Genomic DNA, 22,357 nt, shown 5'->3' with positions numbered 1-22,357 from the left:
TTAAAACTGCTTAATAGCTAAAATGGAAAAAGTCATTAATTTCTGTATGTCATTAATAGAGTGAAGCTTCATGTTGGTATAGATTTGATAATGTAATCTGCATCTTCAGATAAGATGATATCCAATTATGATTGAGACTATTGTGAGAATAATTTTAAAATATTTTAATTTTATTTTGGGGGTTATATCTGGCACCGCAAGGCAATCTTGGTTCCATTGAAATCAATGCCAAGGCTCCCGCTGATTTCAGTTGCACAGGATCAGGCCACCAGTGCATTATTTTTAAGCATTCGTATCTGGGTTGGAGATTCAGTTATCTGTTATTTAGCCATAGAACAGGAAAAGATTTCTGTATGCTTTATTTGCAATTTCTTTTAGTATTTGTAAATTTTTGATTCGTTCTTTTAATTTTCATCAATGAAATACTGTATCTGCTTGTTTGTATTTTTTATGTTAACTATCATTTTTTTCCCCTTTGGTCTAGGTTTGCCTGCTTATTTTGATACTTTAGATCTGGTCACCTGTGCTGGCAGACTGTGTCCATTTTGCATATTTGTATCCTTTATTATTATTTTAGTAATAGGGAACTATACATGTACTATCCAAAATGCATGAATTTATGACAAGAAGATATAGTTCACAATTATGTTACAAATATAGAATATATGACAGGGTTAGGTGTTATAAAGATTTTATCACTACTGTTTTGGAAGGAAATCATTATTCACAAGTGGTACAGCCGTAACTGGTGCAGGTTTTCCAGAAAAAGTGGTAATAAAACTTTATTGCCCCATTCCTTCACATATTTTGTTTATACAATGCATTTGTCTTTTGTTTTCTTAGTGTTTTTGATTTTCCATGAAGTGCTCTAGTAAGAGAAACAATGTTACAGACAGAGCTGAGCAATATCCACAGCGATGCAGAAAGTAAATTTATACAATGATCATGGAGCTAAGGAGATTATAACGATCACAACCACCATATTTACGTGGTATAACCAGATGCCTACATATTTCCTATGGACCAGATCCTCATCCCATCATAATCAATCAATAGTTTTGAAATGTACAATGATAATGTAGTATGTACACAATCTACAAATAGACCCATACTGTAGAAAGCACACAAGATTAAACCTGCAATATATTCCAAGGCTGTGTTAAAATCTGTAAAAATGCAATGTTGTCATGCTTTCAGTTTCTAAGTATAGCTTCCTCTTATCTAACAACTTCAATTTTTCTTAGGAAAAATATTTATTTCCTTTGCAGTTTCATTCAATTTAGAAGCGATCCTTTCCAATGAAATCTGTATGGGGAGTAGATATAAACTATGGTTTAATAAAGGCCTTAGGAACCAGATGAATTTACAATACCTTCAGAACCAGTCACCTGCAAATTGCGATTCTCTAGTGGTATACATTTAATCAAGGAAAGCTCTCATAATCAGTCAGATGTAATTACCAATCCTGTTTCTACTATCAATGTAATGAACTATCAATATTTATATATAATCATAAATCATAGAACCCAGCTTAACTTTAACTATTTGGTATTTCTTTTTCCTTAAAGAAAGGTATAGATTACTTTAGAGTCTCATAATGATTTAGATTAAAGCAGAAGAAGAATATACTGTAAACCTTTACTACATGTTATTTAATCACATCATACAGATTCTTCCTCAGTGTGACCAGTTCTGAAGAAAGCTGGATGGGTGGATAAACCCACAACTAGGCCCAAACCCTGGATAACTATGCAGAATTAAGAAATTAATTAGGAGGAAGAACCCATAATTTGCAGAGCTGACATCTATTTTACTTTACTTGCATGTATCAACGGGAAGCAATTACAATTCAATTAAAATATTCAATTTTATTACTTTACTGACTGACCTTGAAGTTAATGCCTGTTTTATTTAATTGAATCATCTATGAATAAATGTTAACCCTAGAATGTTATGCCCCATTATTTTCAATGCATTTTTCAACTCCCCAATTGAATAATACCAGTTAATTTATTATCTGCTGTCAAGAAAGCACGTGAGGCTTTATTTCTTTGAGACAGTCCAGTATACGATGAGAGAAACATCATGAAAGATTTGATAATGCTGTTTTTAACAGTGCCCAATAAAATGAATTGTGTGCTCATCTCAACTTTTGTGGCCAAGAGTTTTACTGTAAAATCAGTATGTGGTAGTACAAATGGTGTAATCACTTTGAGAAGCAATTTCTAGTCTGTCTGTAATTCCTGATAAATTCATTGACAGGAGCTGAATACCTTCTTGCATTACTCAGCAAGGACTGCAGAACAATTTTTTGTTAATACCCACTTTGCACAATGCCACAAGACAACTGCTAGAATTAACTGCAACATTGTAAAAGGATTTATATAGAAACTTACCAAATTTCAATCCTCACACTGTTGTGCATAAAAATGAGTAAAATGTACGGATGACCACTAACAGTCAGGCATTTCAGAAGTGGAAAATCAGAATACATTACATGACTGCAAAATATATTTTAAATTGTCCATTTTGTTCACACACACAAGTATACTATAAAGTCTTAAAATTAAGTCCACACTCTCTTAGGTACATTTTATGATATAATTTTAAAAAACCTCAAGGCTCTGTTTTCATAACATGATGTTCGCTTTACACAACAGCAAATGTAACAACTCATTATATCTATGAAAACATAGTTTGAAAAAGATCTCCTCTTTTATGCATGTTTTGGAATTTAAGTGACTATATGCTTCAAATGAAATATTTTAATAGACTAAATCCCCATTTTTCCCTTTATTTCAACAAAGAATAATCCTAAAATAAAATCAAAGTAAATCTTATTTATTGCTTCCAATGAAGAGTCTGCTGTGCAATTCTTGTAATAAACCACACTGTGACAGATTCTAATCCCAGATGCATGGAATACACTGTGAAAAATTCACCACTGTCCATGCAGCAGCTACAGTTTTACAGTAACAGATTTTGTGAGAGATACCCCACTGCAAGCTACCCATTCTGACCCACTTTGGTTTTTTCAAATTATAGAAAAGCAATAGGTGCTCCATAGCTAAGGCTGAAACTGATTTCCTTTTCATTGATTGATATTCCAATCCTTCCTATCTGTGTTTCCCCCGCACCCCTCAAAAATACATCTCCCTGAAATTTGACATGCTATATCACATTGGGATAAATTTTATCTGGGAAGCTTGGAAAATAGTTTTATAGGTATGGTATTTAAAATTTTCCACTATCATTGCATTTTGGAAAACATTCCCACATTTTTTTTAATCCATCCTGTTCTCTAAATAACCTTGGTTTGGTTGACCTTGCTGAGAAGTTCCTTTTACTGTTGGGAGGGCTAGCGATAGACTTACCAAGATACAGAAGATAGGGATCATGCTTGTGAGATAAGGTTGGCAGGGAAGGGGTTTACCTTGACTTCATTAGAGAGGGTATCAAATGAAAGCTGAGGCAAAAAAGGACATAGAAAAAGTGAGGGAAAATTCACGAGAAGAAAAATAAACTCTCTCGCCATCTCTTTTCAGTCCATGAAGAAAACAGCCCAGTGAGGAGGAACTGGGAAACTAACCATCTAGCTTACACAGAAGAATGGATGGGGTACAAAAGACTGGGAGGGCCACATGAAAGGGTGATATGGAACTGTTCTCCTCATACTTCAAATGAAGGATCACGGGACTAGTCCTTCAAAATATGTATGACACATTCTGGACTTGACCTTGCTCTCATTCAAGTCAACAGAAAAATTCCCACTGGTTTTAATGGAGCAGAATGAAGCCTTTAGTAAACAATATAAAACCAATTAGCATATCTCCAACAGAATATTTCCATTTCCAAACAAAACAATAAGGTAAGAACATAAGAATGGCCATAATGGATCAGACCAAAGGTCCATCTAGCCCAATATTCAGTTTTCCAACGGTGGCCAATGCCAGGAGCCCCAGAAGTAATGAAAAGAACAGGTAATCATCAAGCGATCCATCCCCTCTCACCCATTCCCAGCTTCTGGCAAACAGAGGCTAGGGACACCATCCTTGTCCATCCTGGGTAATCGCCATTGATGGACCTATCCTCCATGAACTTATCAAGTTCTTCATCTTCACAACACCATCTGGCAAGGAGTTCCACAGGTTGACAGTGCACTGTGTGAAAGAATACTTCCTTTTGTTTATTTTAAACCTGCTGCCTAGTCATTTCATTTGGTGACCCCTAGTTCTTGTGTTATGAGGTGGTGTAAATAGCACTTCCTTATTTACTTTCTCCACACCAGTTATGATTTTATAGACCTCTATCATATCCCCAATTAGCTGTCTCTTTTCCAAGCTGAAAAGTCCTAGTCTTTTTAATCTCTCCTCATATGGCAGCCGTTTCATACCCCTAGCCATTTTTGTTGCTCTTTTCTGAACCTTTTCCAATTCCAATACATCTTTTTGAGATGGGGTGACCACATCTACACACAGTATTCAAGATGTGGGTGTACCATGGATTTATACAGAGGCAATATGATATTTTCTGTCTTATTATCTATTCCTTTCTTAATGATTCCCAACATTCCGTTCCCTTTTTTGACTGCCGTTGCACATTGAGTGGATGTTTGCAGAGAACTATCCACAATGACTCTAAGATCTCTTTCTTGAGTGGTAACAGCCAATTTAGACCCCGTCATTTTATATATAGATAAAGTTAACATTAGTTGGGTGGTATAATTTGGGCAAGTTGATATATAATGAAAGACTGTGTAACAATGGCGAGTGGGATGGATTCCCTGACATTTCATTTCCAAAAATAAAACTTTTTAAAAACGCTGAATATTTGTAAATATATATAAAGAGGGAAGGTGCAAGAATATGTTAGCTCCATTAAATATATCTTCCACCTTAATTCTTTTTAAATTATTGTATAATATAGTTTAATAAACTTAATTTGACTGTGTTTTTCTACCGGATAACATACCCAGTGTTAGAATTATGCCAAGGCTGAACGTAGAAATTCAAGAACCCTTCTGTCATAAATATAAAGGGAAGGGTAAACCCCTTTAAAATCCCTCCTGGCAAGAGGAAAAATCCTCTCACCTGTAAAGGGTTAAGAAGCTAAAGGTAACCTCGCTGGCACCTGACCAAAATGACCAATGAGGAGACAAGATACTTTCAAAAGCTGGGAGGAGGGAGAGAAACAAAGGGTCTGTGTGTCTGTCTATATGCTGCTTTTGCTGGGGATAGACCAGGAATGGAGTCTTAGAACTTTTAGTAAGTAATCTAGCTAGGTATGCGTTAGATTATGATTTCTTTAAATGGCTGAGAAAAGAATTGTGCTGAATAGAATGACTATTTCTGTCTGTGTGTCTTTTTTGTAACTTAAGGTTTTACCTAGAGGGATTCTCTATGTTTTGAATCTAATTACCCTGTAAGGTATCTACCATCCTGATTTTACAGGGGTGATTCCTTTATTTCTATCTACTTCTATTTCTATTAAAAGTCTTCTTGTAAGAAAACTGAATGCTTTTTCATTGTTCTCAGATCCAAGGGTTTGGGTCTGTGGTCACCTAGTCAAATTGGTGAGGATTTTTACCAAACCTTTCCCAGGAAGTGGGGTACAAGGGTTGGGAGGATTTTGGGGGGAAAGACGTGTCCAAACTACGTTTCCCAGTAAACCCAGTTAGAGTTTGGTGGTGGCAGTGGATATTCCAAGGACAAAGGATAAAATTAATTTGTACCTTGGGGAAGTTTTAACCTAAGCTGGTAAAAGTAAGCTTAGGAGGTTTTCATGCAGGTCCCCACATCTGTACCCTAGAGTTCAGAGTGGGGGAGGAACCTTGACACCTTCTAATGACAGGTGATCAAGCTAAATGTAACTGTCCTCTTCCAGGCCAGTTTTGGTTTATACTTTCCAGGTTAATCCGGTTCTAAAGAAGCTTTTCAAAAGTTAATCAAATATTTCTAAACTAGGATAAAATCTGATCTCATCAAATTTCAGAATTCTAGCTGGTAAAAGATCCTAAAACTCTTCATATTAACAGACTGAATTTTCTCTATAGTCTCTAATGAGTCTTTGGAACATCAAAGCTAATTTTGTTCCAATTAAATCCAGGATTTCAAAGCCAATTTAGCCTGATCAGGTAGGTAAAGGAAACCTCTCTAGAAAGTGTAACTCTGAAGAAATTTTTGATTGTTTCATCAACTGACAAAACAACATTTTATCAGGCAAATATTTTTTAAAGCATTACATTTTGTATGGTTTAGAAAAAGGTCGTGGGGAAATTTTATTTAGTACTGGGTAACTGTGTATGTCATCCATTTCCTGTGCTCCCATAACTCAAAACAAAATCCAATACAGTACATGCTGCAGCTCATCAAGAAGCAGGTTGGGAAAATATGGTTAACATAAAAACTTGTATATCGGTAGGCTCTAATCAGTTTTACTCAGTCATCACAAAAGCTGACTAAAACCTTAAAAGAACTTCTGACTGGTGGGGCTGGTAATACTACTTATTATTAAGATTGTCTGACATTTCTCATTATAAGACTCTGTTTTCAGATGTTTATAACTTTGGCAACCTTTAACTGTTTGGCAAGGACTCCATGCTGGGCGTCTGCCTCAATCTGAGGGTTTTTCCTGAAATTTCAGCCAAAACAGTTTCTAAATGTCATAGAACCAGGTTGGGAAAAATTAAGTAATTTTCCCTATGTTTAAAAATTCTGTCATTCTTTTCTTTGAACAGTTCTAGAGCCCTCATGCCTTGGAGCAGTGATTTTAAATTTGGCAAGGGAGAGGTCATTGTATCAGAGACATGCCTTTTGCCAGCTCTGTGAAAACTGCCTTCATCCAAATCTGGCCAATTTATAAGCTTTTCAAAAGCCACAATTTGCACATACTCGGTAGAAAATTCTTCAATTTTAGCAATTAAAATCTGCAAAGATTTCACTGACCACGCTCAAGCCCCTCTGAGCTCCTAGTGCTGACCAGACTGTGCATGTGTCATCTCCAGAGACCAACTGTTCATGTCTTTCAGTGTAATAACTGCTCTGTGCTGGGCAATGAAACTGAGAGCAGTGAGCCTGTATTTTCTGTGTTTTCAATGACGACACCAGGAGTAGGAAGCTCCCTGATTTGAATACAGAGAGAAGGGAACGGAGTAGATTCAGTCTATCAAGACTGGGACTGGAAAGGGTGGCAAGGGAGTAAAACTGGGACTGGCTGGGCAAGGAGACTGGGACTAAAACTGGGAAGGGGGTGAGAGGAAGTTGGGAATATTTGGGCAAGGATACCGGGACTTTAAGGGGGGAGGCTGGAATTGGGAGCCAGTCAGGCAAACAGACATAGGTGGCTGTAAGCTAGCTGTCTGGGGGGGGGGGGGGGGGGAAACAGAGGGTCCCACACTGAGACTGGATGAGAAAATTGGGGGATGGAGGGAGAATGGGACTGGCTGTACAAGGAGATTAGGCCCTGGAACCAGTGAGGGGAGGGCATGGGGGAAGGGTAGAGATATCTGACAAGGGTGTGGGAGGCAAAATGACACTGGCTATGAAACAAGACTGAGACAATAAGCCATGGAGGGGGGAGACTGGGGTATGGGAAGACAGAGATAGGACTGAAAGCTGACAGATGCAACAATAAGCTGTGAGGGGGAAACAGGAACTGGCTGAGTAAGGAGACTGGGATTCAGTAGGCAAGAACAATGGAATTGAGACAAAGAGTCAAGTGGCAGAAGTTTGTGTGGTGGATCTATAGATTCCAGTCCCGCGGATGAACCATGTAGGTGTCAATATGATGCCACAATTTCTGTTTTTTTTCTTGTTTGCTTTTTTTATAAACCTAAGAAACAACACACACAAAACTGCATTATCACAAGAACATTATTTAGTCAAGAACTCAAAAGTTAGGTTATGCCAGAATTAACGTTGCTTTGGTGTGTATGGTATAGACTTTAATTACATGATCACATACTGTTTTTTCCACAGACCCGCTGCCTCATTCAGAGCACAGGATGGACTTGCTCTAAGGATGAATGAGGGTTTTGTTGTCTACTGGCCCCTTGGCTCATTTGTTGCAGAAGCTGGAATGTGTGTAGTGAGTAAGGCAGAGAACTGCAGAAAGAGAAAGAACATTTTCATGGTTAAAGTAATTTAATGCTGCCCTGGAGAACTGGATGCTCTCTCTGCCTCTGCCACAGAGTTCCTGTGTGATGCTCAGCAAGTCAGTTAAACCAGATTCTTTACAGGGAGTCACTAATGGAGTGTTCCTCGGTTTCTTGGTGCCTGAGTTGGAGCCTGGGGTCTGATTTGCAAAAGTGCTAAGCACTCAACTGCAACTGAAGTCAAAGGAAACTAGCTGAACTTATAAAGTGCTATATAATGCTAAGTACTCTGAAAAATCGGGTCATAGGTGTCTCAAATACGACATCCAAAATTAATGGATACTTTTGACTTTAGAGTGCCTCAGTTCCAGATCTGCAAAATTGGAATAATGCCACCCTCTCACCTCCCAGGGGTGCTGTGAAAATAAATTAATAGATGTTTGTGAAGCATTCAGATACCATAGTGATGAGCACCATAGAAAAACCCAGTAAATTAATAATTCTGTCTTCAGAATATGGTTCAATATATAAACCTTGGGGTCACACAGTGAACAATTAGGATAAACAAAATATTGAATAGCTGCTCATTAAGAGACTCCATCCTGTGCACAGAATGAAGCAAGGGTCTTGTGGAAAAACACAATCATGTAATTAAAGCATTTATCATAATGCACAAGGGACAGAATTAAGATGGAACAGGCAGCCTTAATTCTGACATTTCCTAACTTTTGAACACTTGCCTTTGCAACCTGAATATTCTTTTAACTTATTTTTGTGTGTGTGATATTATATTATCGACAGCACAGGTAGTGCAGTTTATAGTTAAAGAGGCCCAAAAGTTTCCATTATAAGGCTTTGCTTTCAGTTGCTTGTAACAGCCAAACTTTAACTATTTGTGCTGAAAATTTCCATATCAACTGCCTGGCTCAGTCTGAACTATATTTGGGGAAGTTTAAGCTAAAATAGTTCAACCATTTTTGAGAATGAGATTGGGGAAAATATGCTGTTTTACCCACATTAAAAAAATTCTTACAATTGTTTCACTAAGAAGCTCTAGCATCTCTATACTTTGGAGCAGGAACTTAAAATTTGGCAGGGCTAAGGGGAGTAGATGTTACCCAACTGTTAAGGATGTTCCTTTTACTATCTCTATGAAAACTCACCCAAATTATAAACCTGTGAAAAATTGCAGTTTGCACATGCTTAGTAGAGACTTTGTTAGAGTTTGGCAGATAAATTCTCTGAAGACACAAACTGCTCAGAGGTGCTCCATCCCCTCACAGAGTATATGTACCAACTGGACTGCGTGTGCACCATCTTCACAGAGAGACTGAACATGCTCCAGCCTAGTATTGCAGGGACTGAGAGCAGGACTTCCCCCACAATTCCTCCTTCCAGCAGCCAGGGGTTGTTGAGGTGCTAGACACCAGAATTGGGAAGAGGGAGACTGTATATGTATCAGATGCCTTTGTTTTACCCATGTCTGCCTAAGAGTTGGCAATGCCTCTAGTAAAATATCTACAGACAGACACTGTGTGACCAGGAGGTCTCTGGTTACCTGTCTCCAGAACACAGGTCAATACTTGGTTTCAGAGTAGCAGCCGTGTTAGTCTGTATCCGCAAAAAGAAAAGGAGTACTTGTGGCACCTTAGAGACTGACAAATTTATTTGTCTCTCTATTAACATAGGCCAATAATTTAAAAAATAGGAACCAAAAGTGAAGTCACTAAATCTATATTTAAGCACCTAAAATAAGTGAGCTGACTTTCCCAAGTGCTGAGCACACAGTAACTCCCACTGAGGCACAAATGGTCAACTAAAAAACCCAAGGTGTGGAATGAAATGAAGTCTACTAACTTTTTGGTATAAGGTTTTTTGGCTACTCTCCTCCATTAACCCTTCCACCTTCCCCAGTAACCATCTCTCTTCCTGACTGTCCTTAACCTTCTCAATCTCTTTTGACTCAATCTTCTCACAATTAAAGCACGTTCTGATCTATCCCATCCTCAAAAGCCTTTCCTAGTCCCCAACAGTATCCTCTCCTAGATACTGCCTCCCTTCACTTCCAAACTCATGGAGTACAACATCTACAACTGCTACCTCAAGTGCCTCTCCTCCAACTTCATCCCAGATCCCTTCTAGTACTGCCTCTTTCTCATCACATCATCCTTGAATCCCTTGCTAGCTTTGACTGTGTTTTTGTCTCCTACTCCCGCAACCACCTTCTCGTTTTCCATGCTGAGCTCTATGTAAGGAATGGGAATATCTGTGCAATCGGGCAAAATGGCTCCTGGTGCCTCAAGAGCCATGACCCCTCTGATAGCACAGGACAACAAGTGACACAGAGCTAGCTTTCTTTTTTGTTATTGTTAAATAATGTGAGTTATATGGTTACCTGAATTCAGCACATAAATGCATTAAGGAAACATGTCTGAAGCAAAAAGGTCAAATACATTTACATTCCATAGTGTTTGAGTAGATTATGGGAGCTTTGCTCAAAAATGTAATTATTATAGTATGTGCTGGTTAGGAAACAAACAAGATTTTTAAGGAGAAAAAAAAGGAGTAACATGATAGCCATTCCTAAAGTGCATGCCAGGCATCCACTTGATTTACCATTGTGTCAACGGTACAAATAATACAATAATAAAAACGAGTTACAAGCCTTCAGATTTGTGCGCAAGAAAGTCATTTAGGCTAACTTTATTGAAGAAGGGTCTTTTTAAAAGATGTTTAAAGGCCATTGTTGAGAATGTCTTATCTTATTTCCAAGAGAATAGTTAATCATTAAAATCTTGTACTGGGTGATAGATAAGAAAATTATTTGCCATTTTATCTTCTATTTAAAATTATGATAAACAAAAGCAGTCTTTTTCCCATTAGTAAAAACAAACGACATTGAAAGTAAAGGCTGTGAATGTTGTCAGAAACTCTATTAAAGTTCCGGTGACTACCTCAGAAAAAGCAATGAAAAAACAACTTAAAATAAGCTTAACTGGCTAAAAAAGAATATCCTGTTCTTTAGTTTTAATATAACGTGAAAAAGGTTTGTATTTACAGTGGAGTATGGAGGACTATGAAGGGGATCTTATATTGATTTCTTATCTGTTCCCCTTCTCCTCCTCTTTGCTTTTGTTTGTTAACGCTCACTTGTCAAATCATGTCTTTAAATTGTCTGGGAAAATCAGACAGCAAATTTTTAGGGGAAGAGACAGTCTTCTTCTGTGTTCTGATAGCACCTAGCATGAAGCCACTCCCCTCAATCCTGATTCAGGGAACAGATTTTCAAAACTACTCAGAAATGACAACTGGAGTACAGTTTTTAAAAGAACCCCATTCCCATTTAACTAAATGAGGCAGATTTTCAAAAATAGCTCAACAGCCAGAAGCTCTCACTTACGTACCTAAATGGGAGCTATTGGGTGCTGAGGTCTTCCCTAGAGACTTTGGGTAAAAATCCTAGTTCCTCTGAAGTCAATGGGAGTTTTGTCATTTACTTCAATGGAGCCAGGATTGCCTTTCAGGCAATACTGCAATGGAAATAAATAATCAATATTCTCTGCTTCCATTATTCCCAAACAAATAAAGAGTTACAATATATTTTCTTTTATACGGTCTAATAAAAGGGCTAGGATTTAGAAATATTATTTACCATGGGAAGCAGAGAGACTTGCCTTCTTAGCTGAATGCTTCTATTATTTGACCTAACGATTACAATTTATTATTCAAAGGTTCAATCTTACAATGGATAATTATTACACTGTAAGAGAACAGGAAGGAACTGCAATGTATAAATTGACTGAAGTAATACATATTAATCCCATAAAAGCTAGAAATTTTGGCTTTGCAAGTCTGATTTTGATGAAAATATTGAATAAACCATTTTTTCTTGGATCCTCAAGCAAACAATCTGCACTAGTCCTTAATAAAATGCACTGAAGATTAATAGACTTTCAGAAGATTATTGTTAAAATATTGGGAAAAGCTAACAGCTTTGAAGTTAAGTCAATTTAATTGTAAATAAGACATTAAAATAATTCAAATGATATAGACAAAACTCAAATTTAACATTAAGTTATTTAATATATCATTGTTGTTAGGGCTTACAGATAACATTTGACTTGGGTCATATAAACTAGTCTACCAAAGTGGTCTGTAATCAGACTAAATATAAATGTTATCTTCATATTATCCTTGATGTTGAGAAATCATTATAGATCATATTGGGAGGTGGGGGAAATCCCCAAAGATGTATTCTCCCTACTGCTCTGGAGTGGAAGTAAACTATCACAGGGGCATCTAATATGCTGCCCAATGTGCAGGCATAACTAATTTAGTTTAGGACCTGTTGCAGATGGGATCTTAAGTTAACTTGAGAAATCATATTATATGCACAGAAGTGGAATCATTTAGGTACAGATTCTGACACAGTTACTCAAGCTGAATAGTACTTTAACCCACAAATGACCTAACTGAAGTCTAGTGTGAGTGAGGGCATCAAAATCATGGCCTTTCATGATTATGCTGATGCTTTATTATGCTCTTTCATCTGCTTCCTTTGGACAATTGATATAACAGGATCTTGTGGTAAAGCTGCCTGTATGATAAAGGCAGCTATTACTAGCTATTTTTCAGCTAACCTGTATCATTTTAATTTGCTAAAGTTACAGTTCAAGTGGAAATACTTTCAGGAAAAGCTCATCACAGTTACAGCTTTGTAGGCAGCTCTGGGCAACACCAAGAGGATGCTGGAGATAAATTTGTTTAAACATTTTTCTGCTATTCCTAGTCAAATCTGCTGCAGAGTTATTGGGTGTTTATCTCCTATTATTGGCACCTCTGAAATATACTCACTTTAAGTTTTGGCCTTGGGACAAACTGAAACTGACTAACATATAACAGAAGGGATATGAAGATACATTAAGTATGGTGCTGTAACAGTGTTCCTGTTGCACATAAGTGAAAGTACTTGGTCTGCCATCATTTGAAGCAGCACACTATTCCAGGATGGAAAACTCTTGCTGCTGGCAAGGCTAACTATTTGTAAAGGTGGATTTAAGGAAATGTACTAAATTAATGCTCATTTACTTGTATAATTATGTGCTGTCTACATAAACCTACAGCCTTTTACCTTTCCAATATTAGCACTAAGTTAATGGAAAACAGGACACGGGAGGGTGTGTGGGCATGCCAATGCTGATGAATGTCAAGCTCAAGTTACCTGACTTGCTTGTTGTTTTAACATCTGTACAGTATATCATCTAATGCATCACCTCTCAGACTTTTAAATTTGTTATTTTAAATACATTCATAGCAATTTGGCTTAAAAGCGCCTTTGATTATTAAAGTAAAAGGCAAGTAGGTAACCTGTATCTTTAGCTTCTTTGCCACCTGATATGTTAAACAGCCTTCATACCTTAAACTTACTTTAATAAAGCATGCAATTATTAAAGCATTGCAGAATGGCCCCAGAGCACACAAGCTCCCTTAAATTTGCTTATATCTAATTATGACTGCCTGAGGCAGGTGAGAAATTGAGTCTGATAAGATCTTTCTTTTTACCTTAACAAAAAAAAAAAAAAATAAAAGGCAGCAGTGATTTTCTATCTAATTACTATCTACAACTATTTACGGTATTTTCTCCTTAAATGAACACTCCACAAAGCATTCTTTGTGCAGTAACCAGTCAATTCTAACTTTTTAAAAGCGTCTGAGATACAAAAGACAAGTTTATCTTGCTTCAGGGATGATACAGGTCACCAACGATGTCACCCCGAAGTCACTTTCTGAATCACTCAGGTCTTACCACTTTTTAAATGGATTTTGGTTTAAAAACTAAAAATTATTTTGGTTCTAAACAATTTGTAAGAAGTACTAAATTGTCATACAGTTCAAGAGAGCTGCTTATGAGCAAAGCAAATGAAACAAATGAAAGCTGCTTATGAGCAAAGCAAATGAAAGTTCAGTTGGTGACATACAATTACTTAGTTCTGAAAAAGCATATTAGTTAATCTTATTCTTTTATCTCACACTGAGATAAGTGCTGTAAAAATATAAGCAACATCCCTTCTCTGTTTGCAGTGCATGAGCTGGAAACTTTCTTTCTTTTAAATAAAAGATCTTGAGCTTTTTTCTTTATTTAAAGATGGGTTGGTGGGAGGAAGTGAGGCAGTTAATTCCTATAGATTGTACCTGATCACCCCCACCACAGGAGAAAATGGTATTAAAAATCATAGAATCATAGAATATCAGGATTGGAACGGACCTCAGGAGGTCATCTAGTCCAACCCCCTGCTCAAAGCAGGACCAATCCCCAATTTTTGCCCCAGATCCCTAAATGGCCCTTCAAGGATTGAACTCTCAACCCTGGGTTTAGCAAGCCAATGCTCAAACCACTGAGCTCTCCCTCCCCCAAATTGGGAACATCTCATGTAAACTGAAAGTGAATGACAAAGTTTTGTGTTTCTAGTCATCTTAATAATGCTAACAGCACTGAAAGATCCACTGAGAACAATGAAATGAGACCATACTAGTAAGTGCTGTAAAACTAAAGAGTTGTGAAAAGGGAACCCAGCTGGAGCTGAAATGACTTCAACAAGGAAAACAAACAAATAAAAATATATTTTTTAGAGTGAAAGTAGTTTTAAGCCAGGATATGAACAAACAACTAAAGGTACTCCACATAACTCTTAAACAATATTACACCACAATATTACCCCTTTATTTTTAAAAAGGGTATTTAAAGCAGTAGAAAAAGGCATTAGTTACAATGTGAAAGCGTCACATATATGCTGAATGTAAGACCTGTCACACGCCAAGGTTATTCGACACAATTTATCAGATATATATTTTTATCCACCCATGTAGTACTGACTCTTTTCTATTATACTAGCCATTCTTTGGTCTAACGACCCACAAAACCCTAGTGACCCCAAAAGAAAAAGGGGGTTTTGTCAGTTTTATTCTTAAACCCTAATCTGATACTTTTACATGAAAAACTGCTTAGAGTCCTGTAATTTGGAAATGATGTATTGTGCCATTAATAAGGTTCTCATCTGCTCCTGTATGGTTACAGAACACGTGCCACTCAATAAAGCTTTCTTTAATAGTCCACTTGGGTATATCTTTTGTCTTTGCAAACATTCAGGTCATCTTTTGTAATAGCTTGCTTCAATATAAAAACCATATAAAAACCACGCTTCAAACCATTGCCAATGAAAGTCAAAAGATATGTTGATTTTGAGCTCTGATTTACTCAAACAACTAAACTATAACTCTCACTCTTTAAAAAATATCAGTGACATCACCTAGCGTGTGCTATCAGCTTCACAAATTTAAAGACTGCTGTTATACAAGTTCTTTAAGTCCCAACATAATTACATCATGTTGGATGTTAACTTGTTAATTCTTCGTTAAATCTTTTTGTGATATTTTATAATTCTGAACCCATCTCAAGCCATCAATTTGTATTCCCTTTGAATGACCGTACTGCGGACCATTGTATTATATATGTAGGTATACTGGGGGGGAAATAACTGAAGGAATTTAATGACTAAGCTACAAAAATCTATTGTGTATATTATGTATTATTCATAGGTTCCATTAATTGTTCAGACATACTGTCATATTCTGGCAAGACTCATTTTAAAATCTATCCTTCTTCACCTCTTCATATTACTGATTTTCACCTTAAATTACAAAACAGAGTTTTTGTTTTCTTTTTCCTTGCTGTGCTTTTGCAGTTGCTCATTAACAAATTAAGTTTACCAAAGTGTTAACATACAGCACTGTTTATAATCTGGATACCTACCAAAAGCTGCTACTTTTATGATGAGGGCTTGAATGTTAGATGATATCATTTCTTTGAGCAAAGCTTCCTGGTTTTGACGCCAAAGGTAAGCTAAAGGCTGCAGATTAAGCCTCTTACACCTATTTAAAAGAAAAATAAAGACAAATCATTGGGTAAATTCCAATATTATGTTCTTTTACACAATTGTTCAACAATAATTGTAACACATTTCTTGGGTGTCCTACTATTAAACATGTATGTTTTCTAAACCTTCAATATTTTACCATAATGAATGTATTAAAAACATGTTATCTTTTATAGAGTACAGTGTATATGTGCACTGTATGAAAAAAGAAAACTAAACATTCTGATTTTAATTGTACCTGTATAAATCACTGATGTTAATCATGTTACACTGGTAAAATAAGTATAAACAAGGAGAAAATTAAGCCCCAAAATTTCATATACATAACTCCATATAAATGCAGAAGATGGTATATTTCTGTCCACAATATTAAGGTCAATGTTGCTTAAAGTGGAATGCACAGAGCAGACAGCCACTGCATACTCTGGGGATCAACTGGATTGCCACATATGGAATGAGTATAGAATCTGTAAGAGAGATACAAAATACCAACCCAAGAAGACTAGTTTCACCTGCTGTGCTTACACTTGTAAATGTTGGTTTGATATATGCTCTTTAAATTGCATTTATATTTATCACATTAGACGATCACTAATTCACACTACTGACAGGGAGAGACCCACTGCAAATTAGCAAATTTTGTGAATTAGTGAGAAAGTAGATAAAAACAAAAATAAAGCAAGGGGACTTTGTCCATTAAGGCCCAGACCCTGCAAACACAAACAAGTGGATAGCCTTACTCAAATGAGCAGTCCTATTAAAACAATGCTCAAATTACATGCAAAATAGACTTATTTTGTCAATTATCATTGTTTCAATTATTTAACATGTGATAGCATATTAGAAGAATTAACATTATTTTTAAATGTGCCTAGAATTGGGGACCTGAAGAAAAGCTCTTTGTAACTCAAAACTTTGTCTTTTTCAAGAAGAGAATTTGGTTTACACTCATGTTAAGGTTTACACTCTTCTCCTTCCAAAGCACCAAGAGTTTTATTTGCAAATAGACTTTTTAAAAGCCCAACAAAGCACAAAAAGTCTTGTGCATGTTGCTAGGGTGTGTATATTTGCAAGTGTATCTTATACAATCAATTTTTGTTGAAACTCTCATAAGAGGGAGTATGGTACACCCACATTAAACGAATCTTCCCACTACAAATGAGAAATGCAAGTTGCTGCTTAATGATTTTTTTTAATTATTAAACAAACTCCTTCCATGACAGACTGGGATCTTTGGTAAGTTTTGGCTTGTCTTCAAAAGGAAGTAATGGGAGTACAGCCAATATCAGGTGTCTCATCTATTTTATTAATTGAAAAAGATATGGTGCTTTTCCTATTAATGCCTGATCATCTTTCAGGAGATGCTAGATTTAGCTGGTTTTGGGGAAAGTATGATGAATCAGTGGATGAGCTTTGTTTAGTCTACAATATTTCTTTGTCTTCAGATTCTTGTGGGTCAAAATTATATTTATTATGATTCTGGTCATTTTTATTTCCTGTCCTTAATGGAAATTTCGGTTGAAAAATGTCAACTGGTAACCACCAGATTATTTTGGTCAATTCCACATTTTGGAATTGAGCAGTGACTCTATTGTTCCCTTGGACTACTGGATCCTCCGGCTGAAGCTGAGAAAGGTCAGTGGAAGTAAATGGCCCAATACCTCTCCCATTATATCAATGTCAAAACTCTCAATAATTTCAATGGATCCAGGATTAGACAAAAAGAAGCCTGTAGAATCCATCAAATCCATCTACTATAATTTCACTACTAGTATACATGCAAGATATACATACAGAGAAAAAAGCACAGTGCTTTCGGTTAGTATGTTTTACAAATCAGGTATCTTAGAATATGGAATAAAAACACCTGTTTCTGTTTTATACTACAGACTTTTTGTTGGTTTTGTGCACATCACTGACAAAAAAATCTTTTTCAAGTTTATAAGTAACTTCTCACGAATATTTTCTTACACGTCTTCCACTCGAACTCGTTGATAGTCAGAAAAAATGGCTCCTACAGAGACACCTTCCACTTCTTCCTTGTCCTTAGGGGGAAAAAAAAGAAAGGAATAGTAGTGCTACAAATACGTTAATGCACATACTCATCGGCAGACTGGAGATTCAGAAATACATAGTACTTCACTTTGAAAACCAACCAGAAAGGGTGGATCCTTTTCTCAGTATTTAAAAAAAAACAAAAAAACTGAGTAGTCTGCAAGGTAGATCTGCTCCATGGATACTACTCCAACCTCAGAGGGAGCAGTACTCTGCTACCTTAGTACCACTACTCTACAAAGGAAATATCCAGTGTATCTGCAAAGCATCAGGCCCTACCCTGCAACCCTGTTCCTGAAACTCCTACCACCATTCAGCATAGCTGCTCTGGTTCCATTATGCCTGGTACCCTCCATTCCAACAGCAGAAAGGCAGGATTTGCCATTTTACCCCTCAGAGCACAAATGAAGGCTTATTATGTTCCTCCCTCCTACAATCTATGTTGGGATGTTTTTCACCACCGAGGAAATCTCTGAGGATTCCTAATGATTTTTCTCTACTTTAAATTCTTTGCTCTTCTCCTACACAAGGTCCTATGCCACAACAATGAATCTCAGCAACCTGGGAAAAAACTATACAGCCAGTTATTACTTTACTTAAAACAGGTCTCTGTCACCCTAAGGAAGATCATTCCATTGACAAACAAATCTTATCAAGATACAGTGGTCACCATTAAACAGTATTTTCCAATGTTTATGACAGAGTGGAGTGTGCGATGATGATGTTTTTTCCATACACAGAACAGTAGGTATCTGTGGTAACTGTTGACTTTGATAGCTTCTGTTATAAAACAGATTTTCTGGGTTGTTTTCCCATATGATCATTGTTTCTGTTTTTAATTACTTAAGCTGATATTCTTTTTTTTTGCAAATATAGTAGAAAATATTACATTTTAAAATGAATGTACTTTTAAAATGATTCATGGGAAGCATCTGTTTTTTGTTTTTTTTATCTTGAGTTCAAATCAGAACCAATTCACTGGAACAGAAGTAGCATTCTTCTTCCTAAATTTTCACCCAATAAAACTGACTTGAGCTGAATTAGTTTTCCTGCCATGGCTGATCATGGCTTTAAGGTGTAACTTCTCCTCTGAGGTTGTTCTGCCTTGTACCAATCCTGTGAAGTCTGCAGCAAGACTTTCTTACAAAAAACTTTCATCTATATACCTATCCATATATGTATCTCAGAATGAAATTGGTCTTTTTTTTGTCACGACATTCAACTGCAAACTCAGTCAGTTCCTTATCAGTAATTACCCTCCAAAGTCACCTGCTTCATAACTATTTTTAGATAACAATTCCGTTTTATTCCTGTGCTGCATTATCCTTTCCTTCGTGTATTATTTTATACTTCTTTACATTAATTCTCATCTCATACCAGTCCAACCAAAATCCCAAGTTGTTCATATCCAACTGTATTTTTGATTGAAAATCCTCTCTATTTGTCATAACTCCTAGCTGTATCATCTGCAAATTTGATCACTGTTGAATTTACATTCTCCTTCAGGTCATTAATGAATGTTGAATAATACTGATCTCAATACCAAGCTCTATATGGGATTCCACTTGATGCCTCTGCACATTCTGAAGTAATACTATTGATAATAAGTTATGATATCTTATCTGTCAGCAGTTCATTATCCATTGATATTATTATCCAGACAATACTCCTCCTGCTTCTCTTTGAGATTCCTGTACAATACTAAGTCAAAGGACATTTAAAAATACAGATAAATTACATCCACTGCACTTCCCTTGACCACCCAGTCCATTACTATATTTAAAAAGAAAAAGAAAAAGAGTAATCAAGCTAAGATCAAGCCAAGCAGAATTGTCTCTGAATAGAATTCTTTACAAAATTTTCCATGGAGCCTTCTTGGGTCTATTTAAGTGTATGCTATACATTTGAAAGCTTTTCTCAAGTATTTCTTTGTTCTGTTTGTCTTTGACATGTGAGATATGTGTACCGCTATTAGTAATACTAGTATCACTTATATATTGGGTTGCCAGGAGTCCAGCGTTGGACCGGAATACCCAGTCAAAAAGGGACCCTGGTGGCTCCAGTCGGCACTGCCAACCAGGCTGTAAAATGTAAAGTCGGCGCTGCAGTGGGGGCCACAGCTAAGGCAGGCTCCCTGCCTGCCCTAGCTCTGTGTGGCTCCTGGAAGCAGCCGCCAGGTCCCTGCAGCCCCTAGGTGCATAGGTAGCCAGGGAGGCTCCGTGCGCTGCCCCCGCCCCAAGAGCCAGCTCTGCAGCTTACACTGGCGGGAACCGCGACCATTGGCTGGGAGCCGCGGTAAGCACTGCCAGGACGCCCCACGCCCTCCTGCACCCCAACCCCCTGCCTCACCCCCAGAGTCCCTCCCACACCCAAACTCCCTCCTGGAGCCCGCACCCCCCCAACACCCTGCCCCAGTCCCCTCCTGCACCCCAAACCCTTCATCCCCAGAGCCCACCCCCCCCCAAGCTGAAGCCCGCACTCCAGTCCCCTTCCCCAGCCAGGAGCCCTCTCCTAATTTCTGGCCCCAACTGGAGCCCGCACCACCTGTCCAGAGCCCATACCCCCACTACCCAAACCCCTTGCCCCATCCCAGAAACCTCTCCCGCACCCCAATCCCCTCATCTCTGGCCCCACCCTGGAGCCCGCACCCAGAGCCAGAGCCCTCAGCCCCCTTCCACACTCCAACCCCCTGTCCCAGCCCAGCGTAAGTGAGTGAGGGTGCGGGAGAGCAAGCGCGAGTGGGGCGGGGCCTCGGGAAGGGGTGGAATGTTCGGTTTTCTGCGATTAGAAAGTTGGCAATCCAATTTATATAGCACAGTCAGGTTCAAAGCACTTTATAAAACAATATAATTATCCCCATACCAAACTTGTTAGGCACAGCAGCTAAGTATTATTCTGTATATTTGCACTTTATGTAAATAGTATATGCTTCGCATTAGCATTACTTAGTTATAAAATAGGCTACACCATGGAATAATGTATTGCAGTTTAAGTATATTAATGCACTTGTCAAAAGATTTAAGTTCACTTAGCCTTCATGCTTGTGCCTTATACACATCCATGGAGTATTAATAGATCAGTGACCTATTGAACAGAATGTGAATGATGCCACTATAATTCATGTAGCTCATTACCACATTTACAACCAGATTTTCTGTTTATCCATGTGCCATTATTTTATTAAAATCATCGTATGTTGTGAAATGAGAGTTTTCCACTTTCATTAATATTCTTAAAGTTTTCAGTGACCATTTCTAAGAGTACCATGTTTTTAACTGAAAACACCTGAGTGAATTGTTCTGTCTGAAACTCCAAAAATAAAAATATTTACAATAAACTAAGGCTTTGCAATCACATTTTAGGCATTAGGTCTAGAAAGCAAAGAAAATATCAGTGTTGTGTATCCAAAGCATGACTTCTAACTGTTAATTATTAGCACTATGAATCAATGAATGACACACTATCATCCTCATTCTAATTACTGTGTATTTCTACTTCTGACCCAGCCACTGAGATGTTTTTAGACATGACTTACTCTCTACAATATGGCAAAACTGCACAACAACATGCTATTGACTTTATATTCTGGCTGAATTTATTCTTGGCTCGTCACTGTTTTGTTTCACCTTTATCAGTTTTTCTGGAATTACAGTATATAGTGCCAATGAAGGCATAAAATATAAGCAAGTACACTGTATAAACAAATATTCATCCTAAATTCCTATTTCATGATTCACACTACTCTATTATTTCCAAAGTATAGTAGATATAGTGGACTTGATCTACATATCCAGCTACATTGGTGGCATCTCTGCTTATATGAAATATTATCCAACAGCAGCAATGCTTTTCCACAGTAACAGTCATGTATTACTCTGGCTGCTGAAACTGCAGTATGTGACATCATATGCTAATAAAAAAAATAATGTAGTGCACTACAAGACGTGGCATAAAATGGATACTAAATACAGGATTCCATCAAAAAGTACAGTGAATAGGGACAATTTAAGAAGAGTTTATCAAGAAGTTAATTAGTTAGTAACTATCTACTCACAGCCTACCTTCCTTCCTTCATATTTTAGGTACCTGAATTTCCAGAACTTGAGATTTTCAGGTATAGAACCCTTTACAGTTCTCCTGTATCACCTCACATCAGGAGATTTATTCTCAACTGTCTTCCAAAACATTTAATACCATCTGAAGAATGAACATTTTATTTCCATGTTTGCCAATCTCCAACATATTGTTCTGTATGGAACTACACAGTAGCATATAT

At 37.3% G+C, this 22,357-nt stretch overlaps 1 protein-coding gene across 2 annotated transcripts in view; it reads right to left on the bottom strand.

Moving 5' to 3' along the window:
- Nucleotides 1-22,357, bottom strand: part of DPH6 (diphthamine biosynthesis 6) — a 366,355-nt gene that overhangs the window by 240,751 nt on the left and 103,247 nt on the right. For both annotated transcript variants that reach the window (XM_074955773.1, XM_074955772.1), the window contains 2 exons: nucleotides 17,998-18,071; nucleotides 15,903-16,021 (listed from right to left, as the gene is read on the bottom strand). In XM_074955773.1, the coding sequence (XP_074811874.1) occupies nucleotides 15,903-16,021; nucleotides 17,998-18,071 (193 nt within the window). The remainder of the gene's footprint in view (nucleotides 1-15,902; nucleotides 16,022-17,997; nucleotides 18,072-22,357) is intronic.

Source organism: Natator depressus, chromosome 6, assembly GCF_965152275.1.
Source record: "Natator depressus isolate rNatDep1 chromosome 6, rNatDep2.hap1, whole genome shotgun sequence".
NCBI lineage: Eukaryota > Metazoa > Chordata > Testudines > Cheloniidae > Natator > Natator depressus.
The sequence above is the reverse complement of the archived record's forward strand: the minus strand, read 5'-3'. Positions and strand labels throughout refer to the sequence as shown.